Source organism: Ursus arctos, unplaced genomic scaffold (assembly GCF_023065955.2).
Source record: "Ursus arctos isolate Adak ecotype North America unplaced genomic scaffold, UrsArc2.0 scaffold_14, whole genome shotgun sequence".
NCBI lineage: Eukaryota > Metazoa > Chordata > Mammalia > Carnivora > Ursidae > Ursus > Ursus arctos.
In genome coordinates, this window is record NW_026622808.1 from 6574692 (window position 1) to 6588596 (window position 13905).

At 50.1% G+C, this 13905-nt stretch overlaps 1 protein-coding gene across 1 annotated transcript in view; it reads right to left on the reverse strand.

Moving 5' to 3' along the window:
* DNAH9 (dynein axonemal heavy chain 9) overlaps positions 1-13905 on the reverse strand; it is a 303991-nt gene that overhangs the window by 79482 nt on the left and 210604 nt on the right. The window contains 5 exon segments of the mRNA XM_057311241.1: positions 901-1105; positions 2100-2222; positions 6556-6791; positions 9236-9424; positions 11965-12084. Coding sequence (XP_057167224.1) covers positions 901-1105; positions 2100-2222; positions 6556-6791; positions 9236-9424; positions 11965-12084 — 873 coding nt within the window.

Here is a 13905-nt window from a genome sequence, read left to right on the forward strand (position 1 = left end):
GGAGCCCTGAGCATCCTGAATAAATACATGCTATGGGGTCAAGTTCCTTCCTTTAGAGGGATGAAGTGGGAAGGACAGCATGAGACCAGACAAGCAGATGAACTGAACCCCAAATGCGTCTTGTATTAGTCATGCGACTTTGGGCTAAGTTAGCTCTGCTTTTTTTTAAAAATTAAATTTTTAATTTAATAATTTAATTTAATTATTTGATAGAAAGAGAGAGAGCATAAGCAGGGGGAAAGGCAGAAGGAGAGAAGCAAGGTCCCCGCTGAGCAGGGAGCTGATGTGGGACTCGATCCCACGACCCTGTGATCATGACCTGAGCCAAAGGCAGACGCTTCACCGACTGAGCCACCCAGGCGCCGCATGTTCCTGGGTTAAATGAGCCCCCTGGCTCTTTAATATCACACTACTTTATTTTCTTGAAAATTCTTCTCACTCCCTCAAATGCCATTATTTTTGTGTGTCTACACTTATTTTCTGTGTTCCTCCGCTGGACTGTAAGCTCCGGGAGGGCGGGACCGTGGTCCCCCGTCCGTGGTGTTTGGTTACAGCAGCCTGAGTTGACTAAGACACTCTCCTCGCACGGTTACTTGGGGACTCATATGTGGGCCCAAGCATGTTCATAGCCCCAGGCCTGGCTCTGCTCTTGGTGACAAGAGTGTCTGGTCTCCCAGCTGTCTTGGGCCTCTCTGTTCTTCGTCTTGCTCTATTCTTTGTTTCCCAAATCGACAGTCAGGCAGCTAATGGTGTTGGCCAACCCCCACCGCCCCCCAAAATCTAGCAAGGACCGCACTGCCCAGCTGCAGGAAAAGCGGCCCCCACTCCTCCCCCGGAACAGGAAGCAGGATCCAGTGGCCGAGCATCTCGACCTCCCTTCCTTGGTGGACACCCACGTACCTTCAGCTGCTCCAGGTCCGGCCTCTCCATGCTGACCACAGCGGCCAGCAGCTGGTCCTCCAGGCCGTCCCTGGTCACCGTGAAGTTGATCAGCGTGGCCTGAGCCTGCAGTTCGGGCTGGTAGTGAGGACTGGCCAGCTTGGTGTGAAGGATGAGTCGGAACTTGGGATTGTATTCACACTCTTTGTCTCCGATTTTAATGAATCTGCAACAGGAATGAAGGGTCGTGCGAAGGTGGGGTGCCTTCCCGTGAGAATCGGTCGGGGACAGAATTCTAGATGTTCTTGGGTGAGATCGTAGCAAACAATATTGCCACATTTGGATTCCTCCTCAGTATGTCTACATTGAGCTCTGGGATCCCTGTTTGCCCTAATGTGGGGAGCAGGGCGGGCGGGGGGGAGGGTGAGAGACTCTCCCACGGCCACCATGTTTGATTTGGCACGCGTGACTGTTGCGAGGGCCATACACACTGCAGGCCAAGGAGGTCGGTACGTTATGGCACTTTCCCAGCAGATGGCAGTAACGCGTTTGCAAAAAAGGACACCGTCAGTTCCCACAAGGTGCTTTATGGGCTCGCAACAATAGGGCGCCCTTTCTTTCATGGCTGATGGAGAACTATGGGTGAAAACGGTTAATTCAGTAAATGAGCACATCTAAGGACATGGAAAGGCAATTTATGGCCTGGGCAGTGGGCGAAGCTCTGGAATGAAGCAACTGTCCGTAATAATTCTCTCTCTCTCTCTCCCTCCTATGCACCTGTTGTCCTTTCCTTCCTCTCTCATCCTCTTCCTTCTGCCAGACGCTTGCTAAGCCCTGATCGCTTACCAGCCCCCAAAGCAACGGGGGCTCATCAAATGGATTTCTCAGAACCCAGCAGCCTAGCTTGGCTAAAATGCTCATGCTTACAAGTCACTGCGTTTTGACCACTTCCTTTCCACGATTCCTCCATGAAACAGTGCACTGTTCCCATGTAGGAGGGAGTCAAGGAGGACGTGACTGATGGGAGCAAAGTGAGCCCAGGAAACCTTCTCCAGGAGTCAAGGGCAGCTAAGTATCCCCCTTGCGGAAGCGAGAAAGGTATGTGAGCTGCAAGGCGTGCGAGATGGGAGCTGGGGAGAGGATGTTCCGGAAGAGCAGATCTGCTCACGCTTCTAGAAGCCAGCTCCTCGTGAGGGAGCAGCGACAGAGCGGGGTCTTACCGTCCTTTCTTGATGACCTCTCTCCCAAGCAGGGGTCCCAGAACAGGATCAATAGACTCTTCGAGGTTTTCGATCAGCACCACGTCTCCAGCCTCCAGGGCACGCTCTAGGGTTTGGAGGTAGCTGGGGAGACAGCCGGGCAGTGTGAGCTTGTGGCAAGGTACGGATGCACGGGAAGTGTAACAGGACAACTGTGCCCTCTGTGGTGGCGGGGGTGGGTGGGGGGGGGGGTGGGTGCAGCTACCTGGGCTGACTTCGGTGGGCCGTTTTTCTCTATTTAAAAGGATATTTATGTGATCTTGTACAGTTTCAGACATAAGGAAACATGACAAAATACAAAAGAGGACACGAAAATGAATGTGACCCTTCCATTGGTCATTCGCAGTTTGGTGTTGAATGTGTATGTTTGGATATATTTTCAGGTTGATTCCTTTTATTATGTATTATTTGTTTATAATTTATATTTGCCTTTAATTTATTTATTATTGGATTCATACAGCACACTTGTTTTATAATTTGGTTCTTGGACGTAAAATGTATTGGAAACATTTCCCCACGTCATTAAATATCCTTCTGTAGCAATTCTCTATGACCAGGTATTAGGCTGTACTGATATACCTTAATTTATTCAACAACTAATTGCCAAACCCAGGTTATGTAAAATTTCTCAATGTTATGTAGAGTTTAATAAACATGTTAAAAGGTTGATTTTTCTCTAAATAGAGCAATAAGTTTGATATAACTCCAATTGAAATAACATATAACAATGAAACTACAGGGACTGACCATAAATCTCAATGTTAGTAAAAGAATAAGGATGGTAAAAAAGAAGTCAAAGCTCTTGAAAAACAGGAGAGACTCATATTAGCTAATACTAAAATATATACCTTGAACAATACGGATATATAGGAAGAATCCAGAAGGATATCACCTACCAACAAGTTAGCAGAGTTCTTTTCTGAATGAAGAATTATAGGAGTTTTTTTTAATTTTATTTTTTTTTAAAGATTTTATTTATTTATTTGACAGAGAGAGAGAGCCAGCGAGAGAGGGAACACAAGCAGGGGGAGTGGGAGAGGAAGAAGCAGGCTCCTAGCAGAGGAGCCCGATGCGGGGCTCGATCCCAGAACGCTGGGATCACGCCCTGAGCCAAAGGCAGACGCTTAACAACTGTGCCACCCAGGCGCCCCAAGGAGCTTTTAATTTATTTTGCAACAACTTCTTTTTTTTTTTTACTACATTACTTTTTTTTTTGATACATTACTTTTGCAATGAGAGATACCACAATAAGTGTTGTTAAATATAAAGCTAGGTAATTAGAGGCTGGTATAGTGTTATATAAATTGAGAAGAATAAAGACTGCTTAATAAAATACTTTAATGTAAACCGTCATCTCTAATTAACCGAGGAAAGGACGGAGAATTTAATAAATGGTACTGGAACTATGGCTAACCACTTGGAAGCGAAAATTAGGTCTGTACCTTCTATAGTGCCTAAAATAGATTTCAGGTGATTGGATTTCAAGGTTAAAAAAAAACAAAAAAACCTTGAGAAAACCTAAAAAATCTATATGAAAATTTATATAATTTCTGGAGAAAGACTTTTTTTTTTTTAAGATTTTGTTTATTTATTTGACAGAGATAGAGACAGCCAGCGAGAGAGGGAACACAAGCAGGGGGAGTGGGAGAGGAAGAAGCAGGCTCATAGCGGAAGAGCCTGATGTGGGGCTCGATCCCATAACGCCGGGATCACGCCCTGAGCCGAAGGCAGACGCCTAACCGCTGTGCCACCCAGGCGCCCCCGGAGAAAGACTTTTCTAAGCACACTATATGGAAGAAATGGATGACATATCTGGCTTAAAAAACCCCCAAACATGGGGCGCCTGGGTGGCTCAGTCGTTAAGCGTCTGCCTTTGGCTCAGGTCATGATCCCAGCATTCTGGGATTGAGCCCAGCATCACGCTCCCTGCTCAGCGGGAAGCCTGCTTCTCCCTCTCCCACTCCCCCTGCTTGTGTTCCCTCTCTTGCTGTATCTCTCTCTGTCAAATAAACAAATAATGATTTAAAAAATTCCCAAAACAAAACCCCCGAAACTGTCATATGTCAAATCCCACAGATAAAATCAAAAGGCAAATGACACACTCGAACAAATGTCCATTCATACGATGAAGGGAGCCTATACTTAACAGTCTTAACACATACCGTGATATGATATTTACATTAAGATAACATGCAACAATTCTAGAAAACCATCCAACAGAAAAGTGGATGGACAGAAACAAAGAATTAATGGACACGTAGTTACTGTGGCCTTGCTGCTATCAGGCAGCTTTTGGTCCTAGGTATGTAGAAGGAGCAAAGAGGAAAATATACTTGTGTCTAAGATACAGTTTTTGGCCAAACAGAAAGGAATTTTTTTTTAGAGAGAGAAATTGAGCAAGAATGAGATCATGGGGGGGGCGCCTGGGTGGCACAGCGGTTAAGCGTCTGCCTTCGGCTCAGGGCGTGATCCCGGTGTTATGGGATCGAGCCCCACATCAGGCTCCTCCGCTAGGAGCCTGCTTCTTCCTCTCCCACTCCCCCTGCTTGTGTTCCCTCTCTCGCTGGCTGTCTCTATCTCTGTCAAATAAATAAATAAAATCTTTAAAAAAAAAAAAAATGAGATCATGGGGGGGCGCCTGGGTGGCACAGCGGTTAAGCGTCTGCCTTCGGCTCAGGGCGTGATCCCAGTGTTATGGGATCGAGCCCCACATCAGGCTCCTCCGCTATGAGCCTGCTTCTTCCTCTCCCACTCCCCCTGCTTGTGTTCCCTCTCTCGCTGGCTGTCTCTATCTCTGTCGAATAAATAAATAAAATCTTAAAAAAAAAAAAAAGAATGAGATCATGATGGGGGAGGGAGGCAGAGGGAGAAAGAGAGAGAGAATCTTAGGCAGGTTTCATGCTCAGCACAGAGCCTGACGTGGGGCTTGATCTCACGACCCTGAGATCGTGACCTGAGCCAAAACCAAGAGTCGGATGCTCAACCGACTGAGCCACCCAGGCGCTCTTGGAAAGGATTGTTTTGATTAAAGTGTGGGGAAAAGGCCAGGATGAGAGTATCTGGCCCATGACACAGATAAAAATTTACTCCGGTGTACCTTGGGATTCATTTCTCCTCTTATCCTCTCTAGAAGAAAGGATCCATTCTAGTGGCCAATATTTGCTTTGACTATTTTCGTAACATTGCGTGTTTGATTTAAAGAACGCTGGCTGATCTGGACCTCTGGGCAGCCGCGTTTGGGACGTATGACCAGAGCATCGAGCCTCACCTGGGCGGCTGTGTGTCAGAGAGGATAAGCCTTGGGTTTCTAACTGAGGACCACCTGCTTCCAACACCACCTCCATCAGTTTTTTTTTTTTTTTAAAGATTTTATTTATTTATTTATTTGACAGAGAGAGAGACAGCCAGCGAGAGAGGGAACACAAGCAGGGGGAGTGGGAGAGGAAGAAGCAGGCTCATAGCGGAGGATCCTGATGTGGGGCTCGATCCCACAACACTGGGATCACGCCCTGAGCCGAAGGCAGACGCCCAACCGCTGTGCCACCCAGGCGCCCCTCCATCAGTTTTTAAAAACATTTAAGAAATTCATTTCCAATTGTAATGAAATGAATGTAACACACAACCTGTCATTTTAGCTGCTTCCGACTGTACAGCTCACGGATCAAGCAAATTCACACTGCTGTCACCACCATCCGTCTCCAGAAAGTTCTCCATCTTGCAAAACTGAAACTGTATCCCTTAACTAATAACTCCCCGTACCCCTCCCCTCGGCAACACCGTTCTGCTCCCTGTCTCTGTGGATTTGACTGCTCTAGGACCTCATCTAAGTAGACCAGACAGTATTTGTCCTTCTGTGACTGGCTTATTTCACCAGCACCATGTCCTCGGGGTCCGTCCATGTTATGGCGTGTGTCAGAATTTCACGCCTGTTGAAGGCTGAATGATACTTCACTGTATGGATACGACACGTTTTGTTCATCCATTCGTCTGTCGATGGATACTTGGGCTGCTTCCACATTCTGAATATTGTGAATAGGGGCTTTTTGGCTAAACGTGAGGGAGACTCTGAAACACAGAATTTTGCCTGACAATGGGATGTGATGCCCGGGGAGGACGTGTCCAAGGACAGATGGGAAGGGGGATGCTGGACGGTGGAGACAGGACTCCTGATGGGTCGGGAGGCACGCATGCACACACGCACGCACACACACGATTTCTCATGACAAAGCAGAGACTCGGTACCCTCGCATCTGTCATTGAGAGGTTTCCTAAAATGGGAAGAGAAACAGGAGAAACCTCGTGGAGGAAGCAGGAGGGTAGAAACAACCCACTGGGGCTTACGATCCACTCATGACACTTCTTCGTCCCCTCTGCACAAATGACAAAAAAGGGAGAAGCGACGTGCTCAGCCACCTACCCCTTCTGGCCCATCTGGGTGACCCGGAGGTTCTCGCCGTAGGTGTTCTTGATCCACTTGAGGCCCTGTAGCTGCGGGTCAACCGCGAGCGGCCAGCGCTCGCAGTGCAGGAGGATGGTGGCATTCTCCGTGGACACGCGGTCCGCGGGGAGGCCGTGGTTCTGCCAGGCCGCCGCGTCGGCATCATCCGTCAGCATCCTCAGGGGATCCAGGGTGGGGGTGACGGGGATGGGGACCTGATGAGGCAGAAGCAGGACATACGCTCAGAGCAGAAGCGGGCTTCCTCAGCTCGGGCGGGGGGGGGGGGGGGATGGGGGGATGCCCAGGAGCTCCCGAAGTTGGCACAACTCCTTCAAAATCATGATCAAAATCCCCCTGAAGTGTGTTTTGGCTGCATGATTATTTCTGCAAGCGGGTTTTCTTCAAGTCCTGAGAGCTTTTCTTTCCTCTTGATGGAGGAACAGCAGCAGACACCCGGCCTCTGTGACCCTTCGTTCTTGGGTATACTCGCCTAAACGAATTGGTAGCATAGATGATGTGTCATCAACAGTCTCCTCCCTGCCCTCGCTCCTCTTAATACGGTCCCTGCCCCCCACGCTCTGATTCTCAGGCATGCTTCCCAGACCAGGTCCCAGGCCTGCTGGGCTCCCCGCCTGTGCCAGCCCACACCACCCTTTCCGTCATGCACGGCACTCACCCCCAGCTTGCAAAGAACCCGAGATGCTTCCCTTCCCCCAGCCCAGAACACCCCCCACTCCCAGGGTCGCCCACACGACCTCTCCCTGCAGGCTCGCTTGCTGGAGCATGCTGGGAAGCCCGCCGGCGCACCTTGGGGCCTGAGGATAACTCCCCGAGGCCTGGTTCCCTCTGTGGCCTTTGTGTGTGCCCCAGACCCCTCCTTTTCTTTTTCTGCTGACCCCTTCCCGCTCATTCAATTCTTCTACAGCTAATATTTTCCACTGGGGACGCACATACGTGTTTTTTTTAAATTGGGGTAAAATTCACGTCACTTAAATGAACCATTTTAGAGTGCACAATTCCCTGGCATTTGGTCCATCACGATGTTGTGCGACCATCAGCTCCATCTGCTTCCCAGTGTCTTCACCCCCAAAGGAGCCCCATGGCCTTCGGCAGTCACTCCTCATTCCCCTCTACCCCAGCACCCAGCAACCACTCATCGACTTTCTACTTCCCTCTTCTGGACAGTTTACATAAATGGAGTCATACGACAGGTGGCCTTTTATGTCTGGCTGCTTTCTCTTAGTGGAATGGTTTTGAGCTTCACGCACACATGACCCTTTAACCTCTCTGCCCCTGTCTCCTCTGTGGTTCGTCTTCCCCGTTACCTCAGGAAAGCCTGTCCAATCCATCCCCTTTCCTTTAACCTCACTCGCTAGGGCGACGGACGGCCAGCACTCTACCATCAAACAAACCCTGAAAGCAAGATCTGCCTCTGGAGCTCTTACCCGGGGATCAGGAATGTATTTCAAGTTCATTTAAAGATTGTGCTAAAAACATTCCCGAGAGAAGAGATCCACAGGTCTCACCAGAGTGCCAAAGGGGTCACGGCCCCAAAATGCTTAGGAACCCCAAACAAAGCCAGAAAATTCCCCTGTAGACTGCCCTTGAGCTCCTCGCCTTGTGCACTCAGTTAATGACTGTCCTTTTAATAATTTCCTTTCCCATGATGTTTGAGATAAATAAACGAGTTTTATTTTTGCTTCTTCCCTAGTGTCGTGAGAGTATGTATGTATGTATATACATACTTCCACAGTAGTTTTTATATCACTATTTAACAACTCATCAAGTGAGTAAGATTTTGGGAGCTGATCTGTGGAACCAACCGTCACCAGACAATATGGGTTTTATGTTCTGAGGATCTGTCTACACGCGCATTCTGGAATACAATTCTTCCTGTACGTGGTGAACTTTTGGGCTGACTCTTATGGCAGCCGCTTTCTGTGAACCTAACCTCCTCCACTGGATGGTGACCTGTTGTGGGCATCGGGTCTTTGAATGGCTTTTGTCCTCCTGCCTGGTGGAGAGGGAGGCCATGGGGAACCCTCAGTGAACACGTGTGGATCGAGGACGACGAGTGATGGGAAAGCGGACAAGATTAGGAGTTATTCTGACTATACGCTCCAGCCCTGAACCCCTTTCAGCCAGGGACCAGCATGTCCCCCCCTCCCCCCTTCATCATCTCAGAAGAGACGGAGGGGTTGGGAGCAAAGTCCACCTACTTATACTAGGAGGACCAGCCGAGGACACACGACCGCAGTGGGGGAGCTGTTTGCGTAAGGGTGTGTGGCGCCCCGTGACCAGGGGCAAGGCAGGGTCTTGGTCTCACTGAGACTCCGAAGTTTGGCTCAAGAGCAGGGAGACTGGAGGGAACACACAGGGTGTTTTGGGTGCCTTTCGAGTCTTACAGTTTCGAGGCAGCCTGGTGGGCAGTGGATCAGTGTCCCAGGAGAGATGCTGTCCTCGGGCGGCCCAGAGGGCAGTGGGTGGGAACGTGGGAGGGCAGGTGGCGGGACATGGGGTACACGCAGGTGGAGGCTCGGGTGGGAGTGGTGGGAGGAAGAAGGCAAGAAGCAACGAGAAGATGTGGACAGTTAGCATCCCGTGAGCTCACTGGTAGCCACAGGCTGGTGTGGTCAGGGGAAACTGAGGCTGTACGTACTTCCAGCCGGCTCAGGTAGGGTCTCCAGGTCCCGTCCAGGAGGCTCTGCCGGTATCTCTTTGTGAAGAAGCCGAGGTAGGACACGAAAGCTGTGGTGAGTAAGATGTCTCCACACAACTTGCTCTCCTGCTGCCGGAAGTTCTGCACGGCTTCTGCCCACCTCACGTTCTCGGACGCGAGTCCTCCCACCTAGGATTTCAGAGACCAGAGGGGTGGGAAGGCTCATCATTCCACAGGCTCTACAGAGCGCCACGGACTCGGCCACAGAGAACACACAGGGCACGTCTGATACCAGAAGACTTGGAACATCAGTTATGTGGCCCTTTGATCAATGGGGACTTGGACTGGCCACCGCACACACTCAGGAAACACACCTTATTCATCATACGGGCTGCGGATGGATTACAGTTCTGAGCCCAGGCTTCCAGGCTCTGCCCTTTATAGGCACGGAGACCAATACCACCCACCCCCAAGGGCTGGGGAGAAAATGAAATGCAATCGCATGTGTTCATCACTGAGCACAGTGCCTGGGCTGCAGAACCGATGAGAAAATGATGTGTCTCCCCCTTCTCCTCGCCGAACACTGGGGATCGGAAAACAAATAAAATCACTTCCAGGCGCTATAAATAATTCGCAGTGGGTGGGCAGATAGACATGGTAACTGAGACACAGAGTTAGAGGTACTAGAACACGGGCATGCCCAAAGCAGCAAGATGGCGGAACACGTCCTGACTCCGCCTGCCCCACGTTGGCATGCACACCGCTCTGTGGGGACCCCTCTCCGGGGGAGGAGAGGCCTCCTTTCTATGGATATTGCAGAGCGGGGTCTGTGTTCTGACTGACCCTTCGTCCTTCCTTGAAAGATGGCATCGCAGAATGTCACAGCTCGAAGAGACCTTAAGGATTGGCCAACCCAACCATTCCCATGCCCATCTTTAGAGGACACAGACAGAGACCAGGAAGTTGAAGGATCTTGCCTGAACCTCTAGGTGGGTAGAGACAGAGCTGGCTTCAGACCCTGTACGCCCTGCCTGCCTTCCAAGAGGACCGATTCAGAAAATGCTTCAGCCAGGCAAAGAAGGCTCTGCTAAGTTCTGGAAGCCAAACAGAGAACGGAATGGCAGACAGGACAGCTAGGAGGTCTGGAATGCTCCTTGCCCGCTGGCAGAGGAGCGGTCTCTAAACTGAACTGTTCAGTTCAAATGATCATCTCGACGCGATGCGAAAGCAGGTCCAACGAACAACTACACAGACACACTCGGTGGTAGAGCCTTCCCTCACCAAAGCTCGGCTCGGCTCCATCGTTATGTGACTCGTTTCTCCTTGAACAAGAAAAGCTGGCTTCGTTTTAGAAACACATGGTGGCTGAAATAAAAGGAAAAAGGTATCGACTCCACCTCCCTTCACCGGAGACAAAGGTGCTGTAAAGGCTCTCTGCGCAAGAGAAATCACACCCAGAGAACACTCCTTTGCACGATCTTAGGCTAATTTAGGACAAGAAATAGAAGCCACGGGGGGATTAAAAAAGGCTATGAATTCTTTGACACTTCTTTCATCAAGAGTTGGTGCCCGGGGCGCCTGGGTGGCTCAGTCGGTTAAGTGTCCTACTCTTGGTTTCGGCTCAGGTCATGATCGCAGGGTCGTGGGATCGAGCCCCGCATCGGGTTCCATGCTCAGCGCGGAGTCGGCCTGGGATTCTCTCCCTCCCCACTCTGCCTCTCCTCCTGTGTTCTCTTTATCTAAGATAAATAAATAAAACTAAGAAAAAGTTGCGGCCTATGCTCCCCCTCCCTGAACCAGCAACTGCTTTATCCAACAGAGCGCAGTGGAAGGCGTACTGTGTGGGCTTTTGGTCCGGGAGACTGGGACCTTCTACTTCCTGTCTCTTAGAACACTTGCTCTTGGGGCCCTGGGTCCCCATGTAAGGTGTCTAAGTACCTACTGGGGAGGACTGAGACTACATGGAGAGAGCTCTGTTCTCGTGGTTCCTGCCGAGGCCGTGTGCCGAACCAGGCAGGCCTGGCTGAAGGACGCTCAGGGGCCCCAGCAGGCTCCACCCAGAGCCGCCCAAATTCCTGACCCACAAACTTACAAGAGACAATGAAGTGGTTGTGTGACGTCTCGAAGTTTCGGGGTAGTCTGTTAACTGGCACCCATAAGACAAACACCTCCTGGGACCCTCAGGTTTACTCTCCCAGGGAGGCCAGAGCCTGCGTGTACACATGGATGTCTGTGCGCGCATGTGTGAGTGCACGCACACGTGTCTGGGCAAGGTCACGCTCACGGATGCTCAGGGTCAAGAGGCGTCGTTCTTCTCTGCTTCTAGCTCGGTTTCTAATCCTGCTCACACCTTTACCACCAAACGTCACAGAGTGGAGAGCTGCAGAGCTGGCCTGGCAAGTGGCTGGCTTTGTCTTACAGGGCTTCCTCTGGTCGATGCACGTATACGCACGGAAGCATGTCGTGTGTCCCCCAGCTGATGGATCGAGGGCTCCCATCCCCCCCAACCAGACCACGGTGGGCAGTCACATTCCGCAGGACTCGGTCTCTGCATCCCAGCACGTTTTAATATCCACTCCCCCTCCTCCCCCGCCACATTTCAGCACATCTGAGTATTTCCCCCCAAGCTGAAGCGGCGCTAAGCTGTGCTCCTCTATTTTGTACCTCGGCGGCACCTGACAAGCTCGGCTAATATAATTACGGCTCAGGCCGCTCAGGCCCACACTCACCAGGCGATTTGCAAGCAAGATGGTGCCTGCGGTCACTTCGGCTTCTTGCTGACATTTGAGTTTGTCTGCCGTTGCTTTCTCGAACTTGGCCGTGAGTTTGGCCAGGTTTTCATTAAGGTGCTGTTTAGGAAGGAACACAGGTCTATCAGTCATTCCAGCCTGAGTCACCTCCAGTGGGGCCGAGATAGAGTCACGTGTAGGTGGTTTTTAGGGGAGGCTCCCTGGGGTGGGGGAGCTGTGGGGGACTGGAGAAGGCAGGGCAGAGAAGGAAAGGTGGGCAAACTAGGGGTGATCTCAGGTGGAGTCCTGGGGGAAGCCCAGGTCGGTCCCGACCCAAGCGATAGGGCTGAGCTTTCCTAACTCGGTCCTTGGTGTGGGACCAAGAGGGGTGATGGACGTGGAGGGGGGTGCATAAACTCTGTCTCTCCTTGTGGTGGGGAAAAAAGGGTTGCAGGAGCCTTCCCAAAAATGCCAGTACTGCTATTAGAAGCAAAAGTGCACCGAAGCCTGGGGTGGCCTGAAAATGGTCAGAAGGATGCTAGGGGTCCTGGGAGGGACGTACGTTGTCTGTGGCCACAGGTCTGTGGTTTGGGATCGGGCTGTGTGCAGTCTAAGTCCTCTCCTTGCTTTCAGGTCCTAGGAGGACAGGCAACTTTTGCTAAACCTCATCTATTCTGTCCAATTATCCTGAAGTAGAGGAGAATTTTGTAAGAAGCCATGGTTTCTATGTTTTCTTCATTCATCAAGCGCTTAGAATTGAAGTATGTAGCTTGGGATGCCCCCAGAATACACATTTGCAAACACGAAGAGATAGAGACACAAGGTCGATACCTCCAAATATGTCTCATATCTATGCAGTAACTGGGATTCGGGCTGCTTTGTGGGCCATTGCCACGTCCCAAGAGAAACAAACCAAGGGCCAAGTTTATACAGCCAAGCAGTTTGAAAAGCAGGTGGTGAGCCATCCGATTGACGATGGCAGACTGGCCACACTCATTTACCTCCTCTTCTTCTAGAGACTTCTCTAAAATAATTATGAAACAATTGAACACATCATAGATCCTTAACACTGAGCAACTGGTGAGGGTCACTGGAGAGTGAGGGATTCCAATCAATTTATGGCAGACTGGACTCACAGAGCTGTGGAAAGTGCCAGAGCAGGGCACAGGAAGCCACAACACAGAGCGGGCCTCGGTTCACCAAAGGGGATGTGCACTGGGGATCTGGAAATGTCAGGTGTGATGCAGGCGGTGCTGAAAGTAAGAGGGTTCATGGGAAGCTGACTGGTCCTCTACCCCCATTTCTACCCACATGCCCGGTGTCCAATGTTACCAGGCATTTCTGTCACCAGCAGGAGATTAATAGTGGCAGAGAGAAGACACCACATCTGGCATCGAGGATGCATCTGACATAACTCAACTCATCCTGAAAACAAATCCTTGCCTGAAGAGCCGTAACCAGCCTTTCAGCACCACTCTTACAAACATGAAAGGGCAAGAAGCCATATGATGAGGCCTAGATTAAGGTAAACAAGAGGGAAAAAAACCGCCTGAGAAAAGAGATAACCTTAGTCACAAGACCACATAAATCCTTTATGAGTAGTATCCTAGGATGATTCAAGATGTTTCATCCATAAAACAAGAAGAGAATGCGAGCAAAAGGAGCAGAGGGCCAAAAAACCCCAAAAAACTAAAAAGCAATAAAACTGTTGCAGGCATTATTATTCTTGTTAATGTAAAAGAATAATAAATTCAAGGGAAGGGTTAAAAGACGAATTTGAGGAAAGCTAGAAAATATAAGAAAACGTAGAATGACTCTGAGGAAACAAAGGACTCATCAGTAGATCTAATATCCAACAAACACGTGTTCTAGAAAAGAAGATCCAAAGGTCAACAGAAGGGAGATGACCAAAGAAATAATACAAAATAATTTTCCAGAGTT